Source organism: Perissodus microlepis, chromosome 1 (assembly GCF_051167445.1).
Source record: "Perissodus microlepis isolate ML-2025 ecotype Zambia chromosome 1, ASM5116744v1, whole genome shotgun sequence".
Lineage (NCBI taxonomy): Eukaryota > Metazoa > Chordata > Actinopteri > Cichliformes > Cichlidae > Perissodus > Perissodus microlepis.
The window spans coordinates 35,728,427-35,754,150 of NC_140461.1; the positions used below are offsets into that span (position 1 = coordinate 35,728,427).

A 25,724-nucleotide genomic window follows, 5' to 3' on the forward strand; every position below is an offset into this window, starting at 1 on the left:
AAAGTAATATTACCTTAGAGGGGTTTACCTCTGACAAACATCTGGCAGACAGTCTTAACAGTTTTTACCTTCGTTTTGAGAACTTTGACTGTTCTAGGCAGACCAGCACACTGAGGGAAAAGACTATCACTCCCCCATCAATTTGTGTTGATGAGAGGGGGGTAGCTAATCTCTTTAGACACACTAAAAGTAAGAGTCCTGGACCTGACAACATCTGTGGACAGGTACTGAGAACTTGTGCTGATCAGCTGAGTGGGATTTTTCACCATATTTTCCCACTTTCTTTAGAGCTACAGACGGTACCTAAGATTTGGAAACATGCTGTCATTGTTCCTGTTGCTAAGGGCAGTTCTCCTAAGGTACTGAATGATTTTAGGCCTGTGGCTCTGACTTCTTTAGTGATGAAGTCATTTGAGAAGATAATTAAGAAGGAGATTTTAATGCATGTTGAACACCATCTTGACCCCTTCCAGTTCGCCTGTAGAGCAGGGAGAGGTGTGGAGGATGCTGCTGTCACACTCCTGCATCTCTTGTATAAGCATCTTGAGGCCCCCCACACCCATGCAAGATTATTATTTGCTGACTTTTCATCGGCATTCAATACAATTCAACCCTTCTTACTTGCTGACAGGCTTTACAATCATTTCAAGCTTGACACTAGCCTGGTCGGCTGGGTGACAGACTTTCTGACTAATAGGTCACAATGCGTGATGGTGAATCATGTGTTTTCTGATGTGCTCTCCTCCTCTACTGCATCACCCCAGCATGCTGCCTCTCTGCCCTTCTGCTCATTCTGTACATGAGTGAGTGTTGCTGCAATTTCATGAACAGACACATCCTGTAGTTTGATGATGACACAGTGATCGTCAGTCTTCTAGTGGGGGACGAGTCAGGCCATGGACAGGTTGTAGATGATTTTGTGAATTGGTGTGATGAGTCCTTCCTTTCACTTAATGTGTCAAAAACTAAAGACATGATTATTGATTTTAGGAAGTCCTCTTATAGCTCATCACCCACTATCATTAAAACTGCTGATATTGGGATCGTTGAGAGTTATAAATATCTAGGTGTGGTACTTGACCATAAACTGTGTTTTGAATCTCATGCTGATGCCACTACTAAAACAGTTCAACAAAGACTGTTCTTTTTAAGGAAAATGAGATCTTTTAATGTCTCATCTGAGATGTTGTCTTTGTTTTATAGAAGTTTTATCAAATCTGTGATGTCTTTTTGTATCGCTGCCTGGTTTGGTAACCTGACGGTGAAGAATAAGAATTGGTTGGGACTTCTGGTAAAAACTGCTAGCAAAATTTCAGGGCACTGGCAAGATGGACTTTTGGCCATTTACAATAGAAATGTGCTTAGAAAGGCTCATTCTATTATTAATTGTTTGAAGCATCCACTTCACCGTGAGTTTGAGGTGTTGCCTTCCGGCCGCTGTTTTAGAGTACCTGTGAGGAAGACTAAAAGACTCCAGGTCTCTTTTATCCCCACTGCATCTTGTCTCCTCAGTGGCAAATAACTGTCCTTGGACTTTCTATCACTATTATTGTCATTATTATTTTATAGTATTGTTCTGTTTATTTATATCCTGCTGCTAAATTAATTTCCCCTTGTGGGACAATAAAGAAATTGAATTGAATTGAATTAAAAATTAAAAATCCTGATTAGAGTTTGGTTTGTCCTGGTGAGTGATGTGCAACATGAAACAGACCAGAAACAGTGTATGTACATTTTAATAAATAAACTGGAAATTCAAGTTGTTTTCCACAAAATAACACTTCTGCAACATTCGTGCGTTTATAAATCGGTGCATTCGTTTAGGTGAAACCAGGCTGCCGTTAAGGTCAGATCTAAAATATCAGCTTATCACGTGGCTAAAACCGTAAACACAGCAGAATATAATTGGGTTACATGTTGATCTTCAAATCCAAGTGTTTAAAATGCACCATGTTCGTAGAGTTCATATGTTGGCCCGGTCTTTTCATCTTCAAGTTAAAAACTCGAGGCTAGTGTCGTGATGCTGCTGTGACCTGGTTCTTCTGGTTTCTCTGTGCTGACTGACAGCTTGGCCCAAAATGACTCACATCTAAAGTTTGAAGTGTCAAACACAATAAAAGCAGCTTACAAAACACATGGCTAGCTACAGCAGATGAGCGCTACACCCATTAAAGGCACACCCACGACACCCCTGTTTCCTCCATAACAAGCGACTCAGTCTGGATGAGACTGTCTCAAAAAGCCCAACACAGTATTAAAAATGTTACTTTAGCACATTTTCCAATAAAGACTGAGACTTTTAGGGGAAATACCTACATTTGCTCTCTTGCAGAGTCATAAGAGACTGATTCCATCACGGAAAAGACTCAGTTAAATATAAAGCCACAGCTAAAGGCCACCAACAGCGACACACTAATCGGGGAACGTTTAGCCTGGCTGGAACTGTAACTTAAATGTAATTTTTTGTGTGACTCTTTGTTTGCACCGAGAGAACTGAGCTTCAGTTTCACTGCTACAACGGGAATAAAGATCGTGATTCCTGGCCACAGGACTAACTATGAGTCATTAAGGTATTAAGCAGCATTGCAAAGCTCAACTGAAATATCAGGGACTTTGTTGTCATGACTCACTTGATATAGATTTTATGGATTTTTATGGTATGACCAAGATTTACAGACCTAATTAGTTTGCATTTATGACCCCAAACGAGTGACTGAGCCCATCAACTCAGCAGTTGCAGAGGTGTTTGCAGAGGTCAAAACAGAGACCTATTGTCACAAGTTCTGCAGTGACTTCATTTTTCCAGCCAGGAAGTTTTTACTGTTTGTTTAGAAAAGACTGTAATTTTAGCACATAGCAAAAACCAGACTGACGAGGCTGATGTGCCAAGTTATGAAATAAAGTATTTTTAGACAGACTCAGCTCAGGGTAATCAAACCCTTATTTGCCTTCTTTAACACAAAGCATAGAAGCGGTTTAACTACAAAGACATGACAATCCTATAAATCGTAATATAACTCTGCAAGTTATTCAATAAACGTAAGCAACCCAAAATGTTCAACCATTCCTCCGACGTTTCAAAGGAAAATTTGGTTGTTGCGCAGTGGGGTGGAGTTGGGGTCAGGGTCTCAGGCACACATCACACTAGCATACTGATAATCAAAGACCACCAAGGACACTGTTAAGACAGTGATAAAAGAGCTGATTATCTTCTTAATAACACTGATATTTTAATTATCCCTGGTGGAAGGTCAGACTGAGTCTGCTGGCACTTGATATCTTTAAGATTCATGGTCTCAGTTTTGAAATGTGTCCTTGGTGTCTTCTTTTTAAAATGCAAATAATCAAAGGCATAAAAACAACGCAGTCTAAAAAAGAACGTATAAAGCTAATACCAGAAACATTCAGTCTGTTTTCTCAAAGTAAAAAAAAGAAAAACTTAAATAATTGCATAAATAAAGCTTGTGATTGTGAACATTTCTGTGATTATGAGTGAGTTTACATATATAAAGTTGATTACATCATAAAGTTTTAGTACTGAGGTAATTTCATAATAGCAGTAAAGGCGACGGGGCACAGAAACTGTACTTGGCTCTGTGGAAAAGCCACACAAACATGCATTGGACACAGGTGAAATGTAGATAGAGGTGTTAGTGTGTATGTCCCTTTTGTTCATGTCATTCAAGTTTTAAGAAAACAAAATTGCTCCAATAAAGCATCAGTAATACTGGATCTCTTAAGCAAGAATTGGGTCACCACATGGTAGAGTCTGAAGATCCTCCAGTTCCTCTTCTCTTTGGGTGGGATGGTCACGGTAGAAGGTGCTCCAGAGTTGAATCCTCGAGCTCATTGATGGTGATGATGTGGTCCAGATGTTGCAGGTACCGCTCCTGGTCTCGCATGAAATGCGGGATTCTAGTTTTGGAGAGCACTGCCAGATGTCGGAGTCTCTCCACATCTTCATAAGACACCTACAAATGTCAAGGGAGAAAGGACTCATGAACCGTCCAAACATAAAGCACTGCTCCCACACCTTTTTCAATATGTACCCTCAAATGACTGAAAACTGGTTAGTATGTTCATGAACAACACAGGCTCAAGCCTACCATTAACTGGAAACTGGTGGAAAACCAGGATCGCTGCCCACAGTGAAGCAAGTTTTACATAGAAATTTGCAGCTGCCCACATGGTCGAGCCAAATACCTACTGGGGAAACGTTTTATGGTCAGACGATACAAAGACCGAGTTATTTGCCAACAATGACGAGAGATATATTTGGAAGAGCAAAGCGAGGCTTTCAAACCTAAGAACATTGCACTGGGTGGTGGTAGCATTATGCTCTGGAGCAATTTTGCTGACAGTGGTACACTGCATAAAGAGGATGATATAATGAAGGAGTAGGACTACCACCCACTTCTTGAACTTCACCTCAGATCTGCAGCTAAGTGATTGACTCTTGTAAACAACAGGATGTTCTACAAGACAATGATCCCAACCATGCATCAAAGCTGGTTGTTCAATGGATAAAAAGCTTACTCCATTTGGGGCAGCAATTTATCCCTGCAATGAGTAGACACTCCACCCTTTTGTAACTGAGAACCATGGCCTAAGACTTTGAACCGCTGCAGTGTGAGCTGGAGGCCACCACCTGATGAAGCCAACAGCACCACATCACTTGCAAAAAGCAGACATGAGATTCTGAAGGCACCATAGCATCTATTTCAGGGTCATGGGGGGGCTAAAGCCCATCCCGGCTGTCTAAGGGTGAGAGGCAGGGTGCACTCTGAACAGGTCGCCAGTCTGTTGCAGGGCTAACACATAGACACAGACAACCATTCACACCTATGGGCAATTTAGAGTTACCAATTAACCTATCCCCACTTTGGACTGTGGGAGGAAGCCGGAGTACCCGGGAAAACCCACACAAACACAGGGAAGAAACTGCAAACTCCACACAGAAAGCTCCCGGCCTTATAGTGGAACTGAACTCACGACCTTCTGTGAGGCAACAGTGCTAACCACCATGCCACCGTACTGCCCAAGCCACCAAAGCAGAAACCTTCAAACACCTTGCTCTGCCTAAAGATTATGTCCATAAAAACTATGAACAGAATCAGTGACAAAGGGGAGCAATGGTTATACAGAGAACAAATGGCTCAAAGCATCGGGCCAGACACCCCATACTCCCAAAGAACCCCCCACGGGACACCCCGAGGGATGTGGTTGAATGCTTTCTCCAAGTCCACAGAACATATGTGAACTGAATGTGCAAACTGCCATGCACCCTCAAATATCCTTGAGAGGATAAAGAGTTGGTGCCTAGTTCTGCAGGGTTCCAGACTGCTGCAAGGAGCATGGTGGTTGGTAGCTGTTGAGGTGGTTATCCCCAAAACAGATGGGGGACCACATTCAACATAAACTCCAACTCATGTACCCAGTCCTTGAGTTTTAAATTTATTCAATACTTCTGACCAAAACTGTAGAAACCATGTGGAGGGCAGAGAGTGTACATATTATCACATATTGCAACACAATGAAGGGAGCTCAACGCCATCTATGATTTAATTTAATACTTCTAAATCTAATTCTAAGTCTTTTTTGTGGGTAGTCTGACTGACCTTGCCTAAAGAAGTTAACATTTTGAAGTCAATGGTCCTTCGATGCCGAAGAATCCGCAGGATCCCGTCCAGATACACCTGATCTTTGCTGAAGCAACCTAAGACAGAAATATACAAAAATAATAATCAAAGTTACAGATTACAGTTTTGAGTTCACTTTGATTTGCTCATTTAAAGGTCAGCTGACACTTCTGATTGTTTAGCTCTTTAATTTAGCGAGATTAACAGAAGAGCTTGTAAAATGATGCTTACAGGATTTAAATAGCCTCTAACTTTTCAATTACGATTATTTGTCATGTTGCACAATTAAATATTTTTTTCCAATTCAATTCAATTTTGTTTATATAGCACCAAACCACAACAGTTGCCTCAACGCACTTATATTGTAAGGTAAAGACTTAGCGTCACTCTGAGACAGGATGTTTCTCATTTTAGAGATATTCCATAAAATGGAAGAAAGCAGTCTTACATATTTGTTTGATACGCACACTTGAGAAAATATCCTGGTCAGAAAGAACTCCAAGATCCTTCGCAGTGTTACTGGGGCACAAAGTAATGCTATCCAGTGTAAGCCCCATTAAAAGCACCATATTTCAGAGATTTTTTAGGGCTGAGTAAAATAACAAAGAACTCCTTTGAGCTTTTTCCCAGTAAAGTTTTAATGGTGGTTACAGGAAAGCTGCTGCTTGTTTAAAACTGAGGGCTGCGTGGACTTAATGTTGTCAAACTTTTTATTCATGTGTTGCTCCTAAATATGTTTCTATAGAGATTGACAGACCACGTGACTTTCGCGCATTGCATGCCGGGAACTCGTGGCAAAACAATCCCAAGTACCGCATCAAATGCAAGCATTTGCAGCACTGCAAAACGTTCATTCTCCGGTTCCAATACCTTCTTGCTTTTTCTTTGCCCCCCCAAAAAGGTATGTACAAAACGAAGGAGAACAATGCCGGTCCGTACAAAGACAGACTTGATGAAAAGTCAAAGAAAGGATACGAGGAAAAAATCAAAGGAGTGAAAGGGTTAGACCCTTACGAGCACACAGAGTGGACAAAAGACGTTAGCGTGCTGCCCAACTTTCACCACGCTCATATTTATAATTATACGGTTCTTGGAGTGAGTGCATACACTCATGAAGTTTAGTAACTTCAGGTCACTGCAACAAGCCCAGGTACAGTTTACCGACGGATGGGTACAGGACCTTGAAATGCACCGTGAACAAAGGTAAGTTTACCAGTCTCACAAATCGTCTTCATAAATACACATTCGTTAACCGTTTATTAACAGGACCTTTGAGCTCAACGGTAATTAATTAGTAGTGGAAATAATTTCTGGTACGCGTTACAGAAATGTAGCAGTGACAATAATATTGTATGCTGTAATCGTACTGGGCAATTAGTGATACAAAACAACTGTTTTATCCTGTGAATAAAAGTATATGTTTTTGTCAATGTACCATGGTAATAACAGAAGCGAAACGCAATATTGTGTCAGGACAATTCACTATTTATGCACAATAAACAAAGGAGCATAGCGCGACAATTTCTGTTCAGCGCCAGACTTGCTTGTAACCTATATCACCAATTATGTTAAGAAAAATGACGTATTAACTACAACAGAAGACTGACCTTTGTGGAAATGCTTGGAGCAGACTAACATGTGAGCTGGAGTGTTCTGGGATGTTATATTTGGTCTTTGAATGGCTGCAATCCAGGCCATCCGTTGCCTCTTTGTTACTTTGGAAACATGGCTTGAACAATTTCTCTTCAACGGCGTAATCCGATAACAACCGATCTCTTCCCGTGGCTGACATGCGACCGGCTATTGCAGTTAATAATACAACAGCTTCTTGCCATTTTTTGTGTTTCTTTTTATCGCTGTGTAACTGATTTCAATTGAAAGCCTGCGTGCGCTAGTACCTCTTGCCACGAGTTCCCAGAATCCTTTGCAGTTTTACCCCTGAATGACGTCACATTTTCAATCTCTATTGCAGGTCTCACTTGTGTTTAACACAATGGTGCACTACACAGCCCGGATTTAACGAAGCATTGAAGCTAAGAATTTGGGTGGAGAATTTTTTTAACTTAAATAATTTGAATTACTCGAATTGTTGCAGCCCTACACAGTTTTATCTGAATTTAGCAGCAAAGATGACCAAAAATTTGAGGCCATCCAGGTCTTTATGTCTTTAAGACATTCCTGCAGTTTAACTAATTGGTGTGTGTTACCTGGCTTCATGGACAGATAGAGCTGGGTGTCATCTGCATAGCTGTGTAAATGTATGCTATGTCTTCTAATGATGCTGCCTAAGGGAAGCATGTATAGTGTAAACAGAATTGGTCCTAGCACTGAACCCTGTGGAACTCCATAATTAACCTCAGTGTGTGAAGAGGACTCTCCATTTACATGAACAAATTGGAGTCTATTAGATAGATATGATACAAACCACTGCAGCGCAGTACCTGTAATACAGTCCCAATTCAAAAGTTTAAGACCACTTGAAAAATGTAGAAAAAACATAAATAAAAAAATCATATTTTGCATGTTTAGATCTTAACAAGGTTCCAAGTACAGCTTCAACATGCAACAAAAAGAAATGTGAGAGAGACAAAACATTTTTTTGAGCATGCAGTTTATTGAAAACAATGCTTAAATTAAAACAGGCTGTTTTACAGATGATCAAGGTTTAGGATGTTGAGATTTAAATATATATTTTAAGGCTTATTTTCTTATTATATTGTTTTATGTACTTTAATAATGAAGGTTTGTACAGCAAGGCCCCTTTTGACTCAAACTAAGTGCTCAGCCAGGCTGAAAAACAGGAAGTTAGTGTAGAGCTATACAAGTATATTAATAAATACAGGAAGCCAGACAGAAAAGAGGAACTTGTACCATATAAGGAGTGTTTGTATCAAAACTGTGTGACGTGTAAAGTACCAAAATAACACCTATATGTGAGACGTTTTTAAATTCTAATGTTAGAGTTTCTGCAACTGGCGTTTGGGCTGTGCAGGGCTCTCTCTTCCAGAAGATGATTGAATAAAAAGAAATATAAATGTTTTGACCACTATGAGTCGGGTTTTCTCTGTTCTATCACGGGGATAAAAGGATCGGGTTTAATAAGGATCACACCTCCAAAAAACCCTGTAAACTCCCCCGAAACAGAAATCAAAGTTCCAAACATGAACTCAGTGATGGGTTGCTCCACCGTTATTGTTGATCATTTCAAAAATTCATTGTGGCATGCTTGATGTAAGCATTTTCATGAGGTGAGTGGAAACATTTCTCCAAGTGGTGCAGACGGCCACACAAAGGGCATCTACTGTCTGGAACTGTTGTCCATTTTTGTAAACTTCCCTTGCCATCCATCCCCAAAGTTGGATTTAGATCAGGGGAACACGCAGGACGGTCCAAAAGAGTGATGTTATTCTCCTGGAAGAAGGACCTTGTCCTGTAGGCATTGTGTACTGTGGAGTTGTTCTGGTGAAAAACCCAGTCGTTACCACACAGATGAGGGCCCTCAGTCATGAGGGATGCTCTCTGCAACATCTGGACTCAGCCAACAGCCGTTTGATGCTCCTGCACCTCCTGAAGCTCCATTTTTCCACTGAAGGAAAAAGCACCCCAGACCATAATGGCGCCCCCTCCACTGTGGTGCGTAGAAAACATCTCAGATGGGATCTGCTTGTCATACCCTCGTACCCTTTGCACTTTGCAAAGTTTCCTGTTCAAGAAGATGTATCGTGCACACACTGGAGTTGCACCACTTATCAGAAATTTGAGCTAAAAAAAACAAAATGAACAAAAACACAATAGCTGGGATTTTAAGAACCCGATTGTTCCTTTAGTTCGTGCAAAACAGACACACAAAAAAGGGGGAAACTTCCTCCAAAGGTTTTAAGAACTTTATAAAGGATCCTGTGGTCCAACACATCTTTAGATTTGTACATACTTAAATAATAAAATCTTCTTTGCCAGGTTAGTAGCACTGTTTGCTGTAGCAGATTTGCTGCAAAGGCAGAGACCACCCTCACTAAGGTCTGATGCATACCCACTTAATTTGGTCTAGAAGCAGGCCTACAGTGGCTTGCAAAAGTATTCGGCCCCCTTGAACTTTCCCACATTTTGTCACATTACAGCCACAAACATGAATCAATTTTACTGGAATTCCACGTGAAAGACCAATACAAAGTGGTGTACATGTGAGAAGTGGAACGAACGATACAATATGGGTAAAACGCGCATGCGCAGTGCCGAAAAAGCACGGCGGTAACGGCGAATGAGAATGGGGAAAGTAGACTGTTGAGTGAAACGGATGAACCAGAATTCGTTTGTAAAAATGGTGCAACTTAACTGGTTTGGTGTTTGTCCATCAGATACACAACAAAGCACATTTTTTTTGTAGAACATACAAGCGGGCCGTCGTTATTGCCGTATTTGTCGGACTAAGGTGCTCGTAAATCTGGGAGTAATCTGGGTCTTAAACTCCGTCCTTTAAGGTCCCGAAGTCAAACGAACATCACTGAGAGTTAAAAACTGTCTAAATTCTTCCATCTTTAATAAAACGATCAGTGTTGCTGCTTTACCAGGTGTAACTATGAAGTTTAACATCCAGGCATCCATGAAAACAGAATTTATTACATTTAACGGAGTTAGAAGCTAGCAGGAAGTTAGCTCGCTAATTACCTAAGCATGATATAGCATGTTCTGACAGAGATTTCTGAAAAAAAAAATTCAAACGTACAGCTCTGCTATCACTTCCAACATAAATGAAGACAGAAAACTACACAGCAGTGACGTTTGTAAGGTTACTGAAGTTGGGCTAGCTGGTATATAATGATGTGCTACGTGATCGCTAGCGACACAGCTATGTTAGCATAACATAAACAGTAAAGCTGCAGGATGAACACTAACACTTTTCCACTCGATAAAAGTTAACGTGAAGATTCCTGATGGTTAGAGACAAATGCAATCGCATGGCAGGATGCTGTAAACGGACCAAACTTCAGTCTGGAGAACAACTGAGATTATTCATCCACAATACGAGGTTAGTCATTAATATACTGCAACAACATGGGAATAGAGCAGCTGTGATAGAATACAGCATTAATGAATCAATGGTACAGAGTGGAGGAAGCAAGAAGAATGAGTTGAATAAAGTTTGATTTATCTGACTGCTTTGTTTCGCTTAATGTGTCTTATAATCCCGTGCACCTTATGGTCTGAAAAATACATATTTGACTTTTTTATTTGGCACACTGCAGTTTAATGTAGCAAAGCACCTCTTTTTAACTTCAGTGGATATTATACATGGTTATGCTCAGGATATGTCAGCCCATTTCTACTGGAAATGCCTTTTGGTTAAACTTTCAGCAAGGAATTTACTTTTACACTGTTAAATGTTTATATAGCTTTAATGCACATTAAAAAAAAACAGCTGCTTGCTTAAGTAAACTAAATGGATGGGGTTTTTTTGCGCTAGTAAAGTTGTGGAGTCTCGCAGAAATTATATCATCAGTTATATCGTTATCGCAAATTTTCAAATATATATCGTGATATTACGGTGGCCCTGAGAGGCCAAACGGACTGCAACTTCAGAAAACACTTGCAAAAAGAAAAATGCTGCAAAAAGAAAAACACTTGCAAAAAGAAAAATGCTGCAAAAAGAAAAACAGTTGCAAAAAGAAAAATGCTGCAAAAAGAAAAATGCTGCGAAAAGAAAAACGCTGCAAAAGCACACACAACACAACGGAAATGTTTCTGGGGAGACAATAACCGGACGGACCAGTTGCACGAACCAAAACATGCTAACAAGTGCACTGGGACTGGGAGACACTTCAAAGAAGTGGAAGCGGAGCGGCCAAAGAGTAAACTTTCAAAAGTAAGTTCTGAATATGATGTCACTTATTTATGTGCAAATGTTTAATAATGAAGAACATTAAAACATTACTGTTGGCCACATGCCGGCAAAGTTATGTGACATTAGCGATGTTTGTACTTTCAGCGTTTACTTTGTTTTAAAGCCTCTACTTTATATGCCGTTCGATAGTTGACCTTAATCTTACAGAGAATCTGATGATTTTGTGGATAATTAAAGTCAGTCATATATCCACAAACACAACAGGCTGAAAGTCAGTGATGCTGCTCGGTTTGCAGTCCTGAATATCACGGCACAAGCAGGATTCACTGCACTGTTAATGTTAGCTATGTTATATTGCTGCCTCTGTTCGGTGGTGTCGAGCCAAATGGACTTTAACGTGTGTTTGAACGAGCTGATGGTTCACTTGTTAAGCTGAAAGAAAGATGCTTTAATCACAGGAGTCACACGTGTGTCCACTGTACCATCTGGGAACTCTTCTTGTTTAGCACTCGTAATAACACAGACACTAAATCCTCCTTCTCTTGTGCTGTTTTGTAGCAGTGTATACACCTGAGACTGTCACCAGTCTGTCTGTCCTGCACTCTCTCTCTTTTTCTTTCTCTCTGATTGTGTAATAAAAGTATGAATATGTATTTATAAGTTACGCTTGTGTTTGAATCCTGCAGCTTATCACACATTTGATTTCCATGTGTGACAACTGCAAGTGTCCAGAGTGAGGACAGACTGAGGGACCCACTGCTGCACATCATCTGTGAGGCTTTGCACCCCTGATGATCCACCAGGACAAACTCAGCAGTGTGTGAGGAAGAGGAGGAGGAAGAGCCAGCAGCAGCTGACAGATGGAGAGAATAGACAGACTGTTCCCTGTTTGTGAAGGACTGCTAGAAAAGTTTAAAATAACTAATTGTCTGTCCTGAATCAGTCTTATTAGGTAATTTTCAAATAATATTATCATTCCAGTGTTTTCAGTGTGGGAGAAAGTACTCAGGGCCTTCAAGTTACAAACTATGAAAGGCAGCAACAAGTTTAATATCCAGAAACCTAAAGTATGTATCAGCAGCAGAATGGAGCTAAAAATAAATGTTTGTTTCAGTTCTATGAAGCTTTGAGTATTTTGGATTAGTAGCACTGCTGTGTTTGTTGCATTATATTGCTGTAATTGTTTATATGCTTTATATATTCTGAGGTAAGTTGCTCTATAGTGTTACATCATATTTTATAAGGATGTTATGTGTTTGTATACTTTTTTGTGTTTGTGTTTTGTGTTTCTGCCCAGTTTGACCCATTTAGCAGAAGTCAGCCTGTTTAAGGCTCTGATATCTATTCTGTATGACTTAAAGCAGTTATGACATGGTCTGATTTTCTCACCCAATAAAGGAATATTCAATATTTCAGTCTACTCTTCATTTTATCAGAAACAGTTATCACAGCTCGTACATTTGCTTTTTCCACACATATATAAGCATTGAGCCAAATTTAGTAATGCCAACATATTAAAAGAACAATATTTGTCTCTTATATATGATACATCTATAGATACACTGTCAAAGATACTTGTCTTTAAGTGAAGATTTAAGGCGATAGGAAATATAAATAAATGCACCTTGAATCTTTACTGAAGCTCAGTGTTTGGCACAGAGTTCATGTTCACTGCTGTAATAACTAATAATGATTAATATAATATTGGCCATATTATATTTACATTACCAAAGTGAGATGACTTTAGTCTCATGAACAACATTAGCTAATTGTTATTTGCTAGCTAATCTTAAATGACTGTTCAGTACAGAAATGAAGCCCAAAAATCATGTTTTACAGTCCTGTGGTCTCAGCCTCAGATACTCAACTAATCACACACAGCTCATGTAGAAACAAATGTACAAAATATGTTCTCCTTCACTTCTGTCAAACAAAGCTGTATAAAACGTTTCCAGCTGTTAGCTGTTATCATGGTTGCTAGGCAACCTGGGCAGCGCGACAGAGGCTAGACCATCCCATTTCACAAGCCTACAAGCCTCGCACTTCCGGCCTCAGCGGTCTTTGAGTACGCAGCCCTTGAGGACCGTTAAGGCTGCGTACTTTAAGGCTGCAGAAGGCTGAATTGGGATACAGCCATACACACATGTTTTGGTTCGTGCAACTGGTCCGTCCGGTTATTGTCTCCCCAGAAACATTTCCATTGTGTTGTGTGTGCTTTTGCAGCGTTTTTCTTTTTGCAGCATTTTTCTTTTTGCAGCATTTTTCTTTTTGCAAGTGTTTTTCTTTTTGCAGGTGTTTTTCTTTTTGCAAGTGTTTTCTGAAGTTGCAGTCCGTTTGGCCTCTCAGGGCCACCGTATGATATATATTTTTGGCCATATCGCCCTGCCCTACATGATTCCAAACATTTTTTACAAATAAATAACTGCAAAGTGGGGTGTGCGTAATTATTCAGCCCCCTTTGGTCTGAGTGCAGTCAGTTGCCCATAGACATTGCCTGATGAGTACTAATGACTAAATAGAGTGAACCTGTGTGTAATCTAATGTCAGTACAAATACAGCTGCTCTGTGACGGCCTCAGAGGTTGCTTAAGAGAATATTGGGAGCAACAATACCATGAAGTCCAAAGAACACACCAGACAGGTCAGGGATAAAGTTACTGAGAAATTTAAAGCAGGCTTAGGCTACAAAAAGATTTCCCAAGCCTTGAATATCCCACGGAGCACTGTTCAAGCCATCATTCAGAAATGGAAGGAGTATGGCACTAGGGCTGGGCGATATGGCCTAAAATCCATATCACGGTATAATTTGAAGCATGTGCGGTAATGATATATATCGCGATATATTCTTTTCTTCTGTATAATGTATTTTACACACTATAAAGTGCACTTAAAATCCTTTAATTTTCTCAAAAATCGAGAGTGTGCCTTATGTATGAATTCTGGTTGTGCTTACTGACCGCGAACCGATTTTATGTGGTACATGGCGCACAGAAATCTGTCAAAAAAATGTTTTAGTACGACTTTGGTAAGCTATGAAGGCGCACTGCTTGATGGATTGCCAGAGCATTACGGCTACCGTAGTCTAGAGCCTCACGCAGTGTTGGCAACTCCTCAGTAAGGAAAATCGCTATTGGCTGTCCGAAAAGTCGCTAGAAGTCGCCAAATGACGTAATCGCCTAATTTGCATAATAGGTCATGCTAATGTAATTGTAACCTACGTTGTTGGAGAGAGAAATAACATCGTGGAAGAGACATAAAGTGAGTAAAAAATGTCCTAAATGCATTTAGAATTTATTTAGAACTACAAATTAAATTTCTTATAGCAATTATTGTTTTGTTTTTTTTAATGTCACAATTCCAACCCTGCTCCTTTATCCGGGCTTGGACCGGCAAAAGTGACCCGAAATTGGCACTCTGGTGGAGTGACTTTGTGTGTGTGGGTGTGTGTTTATTAGTAGTTTTAAACCTTGTGATCCACAAAACAGCATAACAGTAAAAGAAGAACTGACTGCATTACAGTCAGTGCGGGAGCAGCGGCTTCGCTTATTATTATTCATTTGCAGTTTGGATATGGCATTATTTTTGTGCCACTATTCTGAGTGCACGTAAAAAGAAATTGCAGGTGCAAGTGTTGCATTTTGAGGAGAAATTTATTTTGAGCAAAGAAAAGCTAAATTTGAGTGAACAAAATTCATTCCTGCGTGCAAAAACTGTATTTCAGTGTTTGCTATTATACACACACACACACACACACACACACACACACACACACACACACACACCTCAAACGAGGCAGTGGCGGAGGAACACAGAGTGGCGGAGTTTGAAATATTACTCTTTCTGGGTCACAAAATAAACTTTTAAGATATTTTCATGCGAGAATGGTGCTGTGTAAAGACAGAATAACTCCAGCTTTGGTGTCTTTTTCATTCTCGCTGAAGTCCGGGACGAATCGCGTTCCTTTTCCCCTCAATACGGATGTATTGTAATTGGTCCAGCCCAGTGTTGATCATGACCAATGGGCTAATCCACCACCTTTCATTGTTTATACCGTTAAAAAAAAAACAAACAAACATAAAAATGAAAAATCACCATCGGCCCACCAGGCAAATGTCCGGTATGCCCAGTGGCCAAAGTCAAAGTCCAGATCTAAATCCAAGAGAATCTGTGGCAAGATCTGAAAACTGCTGTTCACAAACGCTGTCCATCTAATCTGACTGAGCTGGAGCTGTTTTGCAAAGAAGAATGGGCAAAGATTTCAGTCTGTAGATGTGCAAAGCTGGTAGAGACATACCCTAAAAGACTGGCAGCTGGAATTGCAGCAAAAGGTGGTTCTACAAAGTATTGACTCAGGGAGCTAAATAATTAGGCACACCCCACTTTGCAGTTATTTATTTGTAAAAAATGTTTGGAATCATGTATGATTTTCGTTCCACTTCTCACGTGTACACCACTTTGTGTTGCTCTTTCACGTGGAATTCCAATAAAATTGATTCATGTTTGTGGCTGTAATGTGACAAAATGTGGGAAAGTTCAAGGTGGCCGAATACTTTTGCAAGCCACTGTAAATATGACAGAAGATGCTCAGTTCAGAAAAGAGCTTCAAGGTAGGGCTGGGCTATATCACACCGTTCACAGTAATACCGGTGTAATTTTGGGCAACGATAAGAAAATGAAATATGGCGATAGAATATGGGTAAAATGCGCATGCGCAGTGCCTTTGTTTACATACGCACATGGCGGCGACGCAGAATGAGAAGAGCGAAAGTGGATCATTGAATGAAACGGATGAACCAGAATTGGTTTGTAAAAATGCTGCAACTTCAGTGGTGTGGAACTGGTTTGGCTTTCGTCCGTCAGATACACAACAAAGCACTATTTTTGGTAGCGCATGCTAGCGGTCCGTCGTTATTACCATGTTTGTTGGAAAATATGGCACACTTAAAATCAATCCTTTGATTTTTCTGAAAGTCGACAGTGCCCCTTATAATCCCGCGTGCCTTATGTATGAATTCTGGTTGTGTTTACTGACCTCGAAACGATTTTATGTCGTACACAGCGCTCGAAAATCTGTCAAATGTTTTAGTACGACTTTGCTAAGCTACGAAGCTGCACCGCTTGATGGATTGTCGGAGCATTACGGCTATCGTAGGCAGGAGCCTCGCGGAGTGACACGTACTGTGCTTCAACATAATATTACCGTATTGTGTGTGTATAACCTCTTTTTAAGTTTTGTGGATATTATACATGGTTATGCTGAGGATATGTCGGCCAGTTTCCACTGGAAATGCCTTTTGGTTAAACTGTCAGCAAGGAATTTGCATTTGCACTGTTAAATTTTTATATAACTTTAATGCACATAAAAAACAGCTGCTTGTTTAAGTGAAAATACATTGATGGGTTTTTCACACTAATAAAGTTGTGGAGTTGTAAAGTATTTTGTCTCGTGTCAATTATATCGTCAGTTATATCGTTATCGCAAATTTTCAAATGTATATCGTGATAAATATTTTTGGTCATATCGCCCTGCTCTACTTCAAGGGTTATTCCAAGTAGGCTTGGTGGTTAGCACTGTTGCCTCACAGCAAGAAGCTCCTGGGTTCAATTCCCAGTGTGGATAGGTTAATTGCCCATAGGTGTGAATGTGAGTGTGATTGGTTGTCTGTGTCATTGTGTTAGCCCTGTGACAGACTGGCGACCTATCCAAGGTGTGCCCCGCCTCTCCCTAAGACCGCTGGGATATGCTCCAGTCCCCCCACGACCCTAAAAAGGATAAGAGGAAGCAAATGGATGGATGGCTTTCAAGGACTAAAGAGTTAAGACTATTATGGGATATAAGGTTTTCAGAAATAGGATTTTAATAATATCTACATATTAGCCAATTTGCACATATTTCCAAAATTCAAATGTGAACAATCTGAACATTCAAGTTGAGGTTTGGTTCGTCACCCTAAACTGATATTAATGAAACCAAAAAACCACCACCACAGTCCACAGAGGCATGGTGTATTTGAGTGCTACACTGACACTTGACAGCTAATCACTAGTGCTGTCAGCGTTACTCTCGTTAAAAAGATGTTGACGCCATAACCGCATTAACAAGCTAACCACACTAACGCGTTGACGGCATGCAGCCCCACGCACGGGGCGACTCGCTAACGGAGATTTGCCGCGTTAATGCGGTTATGGCATTAACGTCATTTTAACGAGAGTAACGCTGACAGCACTAGTAATTAGCTGTGTTAAGTTACAGTGGTGTAAAAAAGTGTGCGCTCCCTTTCTGATTTCCTATTTTTTTGTATGTTTGTCACACTTAAATGTTTCAGATAATCAGACAAATTTAAATATTAGACAATGCTAACACAAGTAAACACTAAATGTAGTTTCTAAATGAACGTGTTTATTATCAAGGGGAAAGTCCAAACCTATATAGGGAGTGGCACTGAAAGAAATAAAAACATTTTTCTTGTAACATGTAAAATTAGAAACTTCCTGTCTCAGAGTGATGTTAAAAAACTAGTTTGTGCATTTATACTATCAGGAAGTCCTAAAAACTCCCTGAAAAGCCTTCAGTTAATCCAAAATGCTGCAGCAAGAGTCCTGACAGGGACTAGAAAGAGAGAGCAGATTTCTCCTGTATTGGCTTCCCACATACAAGGTCTTGAATAATCAGGCCGTATCTAACCGTGCCACCCTGTTAGAGCTCTTTGCTCTCAGACTGCAGGCTTACTTGTAATTCCTAGAGTATTTACGAGTATTTTTTGGTAAACAGCAAAATTCATGCTTTTGTCTCATCAGTCCACAGAGTATTTTCCCAAAAGTCTCGGGGATCACCAGAATGTTATCTGGCAGCTTTAGACGTGGCTTTATAACCTTTTATAGCCGGGCTTGTTTGTGAACAGGTGTGGCGATAATCAGGCCTGGGTGTGGCTGGGAAACTGAACTCGTAAATGCTTCCAAAGATGCGATACACCACAGTTACTTGATGTTGTAATTTGTGTTTACTTGTGTTATCTTTGTCTAATATTTAAATTTGTTTGATCATCTGAAACATTTCAATATGACAAACATCATGAAAACACGTTTTCACAGTTTTTCGCTGGGATCATTTTTTGGATTACAGGCTTTATGTTTGGGTGTTCATATTATTATATTAAAGGTTATTTTAGACTTTTTCCCCACTCAGGAGAGACTCATTATAGAAGAAAAAAAGCCTAAATAGTCAAAGTTAATCACTGCATGAAATCCTAACCTGATACTGTTACATTTCATTGCATTCAATCTTATAGGTTTTGCCTAGGAAAATGCCAAGTCTATTAATTTTGCATGTTTTTTGTGTGTGTTTGTGCGTGCACGCTCACCGGGCTGCGAGGTGTCCGTCTGTCCCCTCTTGGCTCGCAGGCAGTACTCCCAGCGGACGTCCGGGTCCTGGACGAACCTTGCTATGTGACTGAAGAGCTGGCTGAAGCTCATGCTGGTGGCGTGGTACACTGTGTAGTAGAGCAGAGCCGCGCGCCACAGGTAGGGCTGTTTCCGTAGCAGCACACTGTGCAGGCTGGCCAGGCCCTCCTCTGTGGGATTAGCTGGTTTAAGTCCAAACTGCTTCCTGCCTTCGGCGGTGGCCCATGGCTGCACGCTGTTGTTCACACCTCGCAGATAATGTGTGCCTGAGAGGAAGGAAAGCGGCTGCAGTCACTTTGCTGCCCCTCCATGCTGTCTGCACATGCTTCACACTGTAGTTTGATAAAACACATATCTAAAAACCACTCTGTCAGATGTACCACTGTGGTTTGACCCAAATGCTATCAGCATGCTAACTGGCATACAGTAACAGTGATTTTTTTAGCCCAGGGCTGATGAGGGCATTACACTGAACTCTCCCGCAGATTAATTTGTAATCTGGCAAAAATCTGGTTCTTTCAGGAATCAGCACGAAGGTGCAGACCGGTGAGAAGAACAGATTCTCATAACAGCAGGAAATCTCTGAACAGACATGGGTGGGTTTGGAGCAGGCACACTGTAACTCCCAATATCACAGGCTCCATCAATTCAAACTTTATTTGGCATAGAGAACATACAACTTTATTAACAATGAGATACTCAGCAGTCTGCTGCAGTGCTATGTGCACACTTGTATACATATACAGGGTGGGCCATTTATATGGATACACCGTAATAACATGGGAATGGTTGGTGATATTAAAGTCCTGTTTGTGGCACATTAGTATATGTGAGGGGGCAAACTCCTCAAGATGGGTGGTGACCATGGTGGCCATTTAGAAGTCGGCCATCTTGGATACAACTTTTGTTTTTTCAATAGGAAGAGGGCCATGTGACACATCAAACTTATTGGTAATGTCACAAGAAAAACAATGGTGTGCTTGGTTTCAACGTAACTTTATTCTTTCATGAGTTATTTACAAGTTTCTCTTTGTTCACAGCCATTGACATGTCGAAGAGGTTAACACGTGAGGAGCGGATTGAAATTGTGTTGATATTTGGTGAACGCAGTAACCGGGTCATTGCAGCAGATTTCAATGCAAGACACCCTACGAGACCACCCATCTCCCATGCTACAGTTAGCAAACTGCTTGCTAAGTTTTGTGAAACTGGTTCAGTGTTGGATTTGCCAAAATGTGGACGCAAGAAAACTGTCACTAATGAAGAAACATCAGTGGCTGTCCTAGCTTCATTCAACAAGAGCCCACAGCGTAGCACTTGCCGCATGTCACTGGAGAGTGGCATTAGTCGAACATCCCTTCGGCGGATATTAGCTACTCACAAATGGCACCCTTACAAACTCCAGCTACTGCAGCATCTCAACGAGGGTGACCCAGATCGGCGCACAGAATTTACAGAATGGGCAAAACAAAAACTGGAACAGGACCCTCAGTTCACGCAGAAGATTTTGTTCAGTGATGAGGCAAACTTTTATGTGAATGGTGAAGTTAACAAACAAAACCACCGCTATTGGTCTGACACTAACCCACATTGGATGGATCCCTCCAAGACTGTTGGAACAACAAAAGTGATGGTTTGGTGTGGTATATGGGGTACAATGATAGTGGGTCCATTCTTCATCAGTGGAAACCTCAAGGCCACTTGAAGTTTAGCAACTGACTGCTGATTCAACCACAGACATTTATTAAAGTATAGCCAGCATGACACCATTTGTCAGTTTGTTGTCTACCATTCTGACACCGCCAGGCTAACTGTATGAAAACGCAGCCCCGTGCTGTTGTCATGAAGTTGAAAATTGGTTATAAACACCAAAATATAGATTGGTGTACACATGTTTAATTCTGCTGTAAGGCTGGGTATTTTAACACAGGAGTCTTTAAGGACTGACTCACTTTCGTGGCTAGGCTCTGGTGGCAGTTTCTGACACGTTAGAACAGTCTTCATTTTTCTGCTCTGGGAGCTGCAACTCAAGCTCAATCAAATCATTTGACTAGAGCTTATAATAAACCAGGGGTCCCCAACCTTTTTTGTGCCACGGACCAGTGTGGCGGATAAATACAGCAAAATAAAATGATACGACCGAGACAAAAACTTGTGGTAGTTTGTAAATATATTAATAAACACGAATTCACTGTGTAAATGTGTAACTTTATTAGCAGCGTCCTCCTGACAACAACACTGAGAGTAACATCCTCCTCTCTGCCCCTCAATGCTCTCCGGTCGCTATGGTAACGCATAAATATTTCTTTCAAAATAAGATGCACAGCTACAACACGGGAAAGACCCAGGGAAACCGAGTTAACGATAAAAACCATGAAAAGTTTGAAAACCATAAATTTCACACCCGAGCCTCAACTCTCACGGACCGGTACCAAATGACTCACAGACCCGGTACTGTTCCATGGTTTGGGGACCACTGTTATAAACCATAAATGATGTCAGCCATATTAACAATAACAATAATAATAATCAATTACCTCTTTGTGTCACAACTGCTATGGGGAATAGAAACCATGTGGAAAGACTCCTACCAAGCTTACGTATTATTATCTGCTCACCGATCTCATGTCTCAGCATTCCCTCCAGCCAGTGCTGTCGAGCCCCAGATAGGTTAATGGTCAGAGTAGGACGACAGCTTTCCACCACCATCACAGCCTGAGACAGCAGCTCTTCAGATAGACGCACAACAACCTGGAGACACAAACACGCACACAAAATCATCAGATTTTGCTCATCAGCTCCTTTGTGGAAAGTCATTCAGCTAAATCAGTCACAGGGTTCAAGTAATCCTGTAGATATAGGTTTACTGTTAGCTTGTCACTTCTGCAGCTGTTCTGTCACATTACTGTCTCACCAAAAACACTTCTGGGGGGCGTTGTTTGCTTTTTCAGCATTTTGATCATAACCATCAAGCTTTGTTATAAGCTTACATAATTAAACTAAAGCCAATGGACACAATATAGTCTTTCCTGCAGAGATATACTGAAATCTGGCTACTGCACTCACCTCCCCCACACAGCCCTCTTTCTGCAGGTATTTGCGCACAGCAGCCCACACCTGACTTTTAGGCAGAACGCTGCCACCAGTCACCTCCTCAAAGTTCTCATAGGAGCCAAACTTCCTCAGGACGCACTCCATGATCCCAACTGCCTGCAGTTAAACACATCATCATCATTATCATCATCCTCATGATCTCATGAGCTCAGAGGTGACTGTTAGACTGGTTGAATGTGACACACCTGTTCAAGAAAGAGACCCGAGCCTTCTCTGTACTTGTCCAGCACGCTCCTGGGCTCAGGCTGCGCATACTCAAACTGAGGCTCATACTTGTAGTCAGACTGGAAGAAAGCCTGCTTCTCCTGCTCCAAGTTTAGAGGTCTGAGGGCAACGAGCAGGCAGGGCCTGGTGGCTGTAGGGAGTGTTGAACCACCCACTCCTTTAGCAATATGAGGGAGGGAGGTGGCCGGTCGCATTTGCCCCTTACTGCCCCGCAGCCCCAGGGAGTAGTTCACGGAGCAGGTGCTTTCACTACGGCGCATCCAACCACTCGCTCCCAGGCTCGGGCTGGTCAGGCTACGAGCCGGGGGGGAGGGGGCAGCCGTACCACTGCGCCAAGGAGGCTGTAGGATCCTCCGGTCCACCATCTGCTCCTGAGACCCTCTCATGCGCTGGGATGTCACCTCCAGGCTGAGGGGCCTCCGGAGTGGCGTTCTGGATGCAGTCCCACATTTTGATGACGATGATGTTGATGATCTTCTCTGTACTGCCTGGCTGCTGCAGCTCGTCGGGGCTGCGAGCCCGTTGTGTGACACCGTCTCCCTTTTTGTGACGCCGCACCTTTTAACAGCTTTGGGTGGATCTCCTCGAGCGTCTGTTTTCAACAGGTCCCCAGCACTTCTTTCACCCTCGACCCGATCCATGAAGACTGCCCCCAAGTCCAACACCATCACCACAGCAGCTGCTCCTCAGGCTGCACCTCGCTCAGCCCCGCGCTGCTGTAACAATAGCAAGATTAATGCACACCACTCATTTTATTAGACTTATTATTCTTATTATAGACAAGCATATAATAAAGCCTATATACGGACATATAAATCCATATATATGGAAAAAATAATATTTGGAAACATGAAATGAAATAACATAAATTCCCAATTTTATTACTAAGAGCCAATAAACCAACCACTCAAAAATCCCATCATCATATGTATCTAAACTCCTTTAAAACAAATGTAATGAAGGTTTCCAGCATCTTCATTGAGACTGATAAATGTGTGAGTGTACCACTGTGTGTTCATGTTGCTGGGTGTGAAAGGACAGGAAAATGGGGCTGTGAGAGTTGATCCAATGAGTGGCAGCAGATGATATCCGTGCACACACAAAAAATAAAAACAGAAAACGGCAGCGCTCAGCTCCTGCGACAATAAAACTTGTGATAAGCAGTTTAGAGCTTCTCCGTGGAGTTAGCTGCCATTAGAGTTTTACAGTAACGTTTCTTATTGGAGGAAGACAAATACAAAAAATCAGTTCCCTGCAAGCCTTTAACTACCCAAACAAATAAAAAGAAGTCAAACACTAACCAAGCGGCGAGACTTCTGCGGAGGATGTGCAAATTTTAGCCTTTCCGTCCACTCATCCCGGCGGCAGCTCCACGCAGCCGGAGCGGAGCTCTCTTCAGTCGGTGTGATAACAATAATAAGCGGATAGCGGTTCAGTGAGGAGCGGGGCCTGAGGCGGCTGCCTGGGCCGGCCAGGAAGCGGCGGTTGAGTTGGAAGATTTGACGCGTCACGCAGTGTACGCCGTCCATGACGCTCTCCTGCGTCATTACGTACAAAGCGGAGAGGGACGGGAACCTGATGGAATCCACTGACAAATTAGGTATCAAACTACTTCAACTATGACAACTAAGCACCATTAGCATTAGCCATGAGCTACATAGCGAAAGCTCTCTTCACACAAATAATAACGGTATTCAGTTTAAAAACAATAACAACGAAGAATAAGTGAAAATACATCAACAAGCAAAAACAATGCTACTTATCCATAGACTGTATATGAAAGATGGTGACAGGCACCGTGACCTCACAAATTAGATAGTAAAGTCCTTCGAAAAGATAATGTAAGGAAAACTGCCACTTTCCAAGACTTCCAGGGGCTCTGTGGAGGTGCAGCTTTTTGTTGTGGACGTTTGCTCCACATTGGATCAGAGGCATCCTAAGATGTTACTCTGAGGAGGAGATTCATCGAGGCACTGAGAGAAAACTAAACTATATGTAATTTTTGACAAGTAAATACTGGAGTTTGTCTAGAATCTACTATATCTAATATATTGGAGAAATTAACACAACAGGAGGATTATATCAATTACTGCTACAGCCACTACTGAATGGATTTAAACACAGCCCAACAGGCCATCCCAAAGCCTTTTAAACAAAGGAAGACTTTTGGAAGCACCTAATTAATTAGATTAAAATCAGAGAAAATATATACTCGTCCTATAAAAAAGCAAAAACAGCAAGAACTTGATAATAGATTTGAGGAAAAATCAGTTGTTACACTCCTATTCCAGAGAAGAATCTTAATCAGAATACTTTAAAGTATGTAAGTAAGTAAAATGTGATTTATATAGCACCTTTCAAGATAAAAATCACAAAGTGCTTCACAGAAGCTAAAACATAAAAATAAAAATCAACCAAACGCAAGTTTAAAAAGATGAGTTTTTAGCTGTTTTTTAAAAGCGACCACTGAGTCCACAGATCTCAGGCTCACAGGGAGAGAGTTCCACAGTCTGGGGGCCACAGTTACCAAAGCTCTGTCGCCTTTTGTTTTCAGCCTCGTGTGTTGGACAACCAGCAAGCCCTGATCACATGACCTCAGGGACTTGCTGGGAATGTATGGATGTAAAAGTTCACTGATATATGGTGGTGCTTGTCCATGCAGAGCCCTGAAAGTCAAGGTCAAAACCTTTAAGTGGATTCTGAATTTAGTAGGGAGCCAGTGCAGCTGGATCAGCAGGGGTGTGACATGGGAGTACTTGGAGGACTTGGTCCAATGTTCCCTCTAAGGTGCGCACGTGCGCAATTGCGCACTGTTGGCATGGTCTCTGCGCACAGAAAATCTGCGTTGCGCACAAAAAAAAACTAAGCTGAATTGAAATTAAAATTAATACTTCAACAATCATGTTTTGCAGTGTTAGTCAGTAAGTGACTGGCTGCTCCCATATGGGATTAGAATGATGCCACCTTATCCCATAGTTCAGCCGATGCGTATATACACAGCGAATCAACGTCATTGACAGGCTATGACAGCGTCCTTATGTGCCGACACCGGTGTTTTAGCTAGCAAAGCGGCGTGACTGATGTGGAGTGAAGCCACGTTAATGACAACGTGTACAACCATTGGAGATGTGAGCAGGACAGATGGAACAATTGATGGAAAAAGTGTGGACTTTATACCAGTTTTTAAATTGTGTTGATAGGCCACGTAAAACCAGAGTTGTGATAAAAATATGCAATGTTTGGTTTTCTTCCTGAATACTGTCGTTGTTTATATTTACTGCGGGAAGAAACGGTAAAAACAGCGTTTTATAAGAAAAAAGGCTCGAAAGCCTGTGAGCAAAAACAAACCCCACCCCCCACCTTTCCTATTGGTCCAAAAAAGTACCATGTCGACCAATCAAAAAATGATATGGCAACGTGGCATCTAGTTCTTAACCAAGTGTGTGTGTGCGTGCATAAGTGCGTGTGTGTTCGTCTGCCTGTGATGATTGAGTGGTTTGTGTTTGT

The 25,724-nt window shown here is 41.4% G+C and overlaps 1 protein-coding gene across 3 annotated transcripts; it reads right to left on the reverse strand.

The window, feature by feature from the left end:
- Positions 1-1,720: 1,720 nt before the first annotated feature.
- On the reverse strand, positions 1,721-23,737 carry kiaa0895l. Of its 3 annotated transcripts, none has more exons than XM_084917368.1 (7): positions 23,519-23,736; positions 22,178-22,930; positions 21,945-22,088; positions 21,497-21,629; positions 18,839-19,144; positions 5,619-5,716; positions 1,721-3,971 (listed from the first exon to the last, which is right to left on the reverse strand). In XM_084917368.1, exons 2-7 carry the CDS (start codon positions 22,883-22,885, stop codon positions 3,810-3,812), a joined length of 1,551 nt encoding a protein of 516 aa, XP_084773494.1. In that variant the 5' UTR covers positions 22,886-22,930; positions 23,519-23,736; the 3' UTR covers positions 1,721-3,809. The 3 variants fall into 3 exon arrangements, with proteins under 3 accessions (XP_084773494.1, XP_084773411.1, XP_084773574.1); XM_084917285.1 differs by having other exon boundaries at positions 22,178-22,933; XM_084917448.1 differs by lacking the exons at positions 1,721-3,971; positions 5,619-5,716 and adding an exon at positions 15,214-17,240 and having other exon boundaries at positions 22,178-22,933; positions 23,519-23,737.
- Between the last annotated feature and the right edge of the window lie 1,987 nt (positions 23,738-25,724).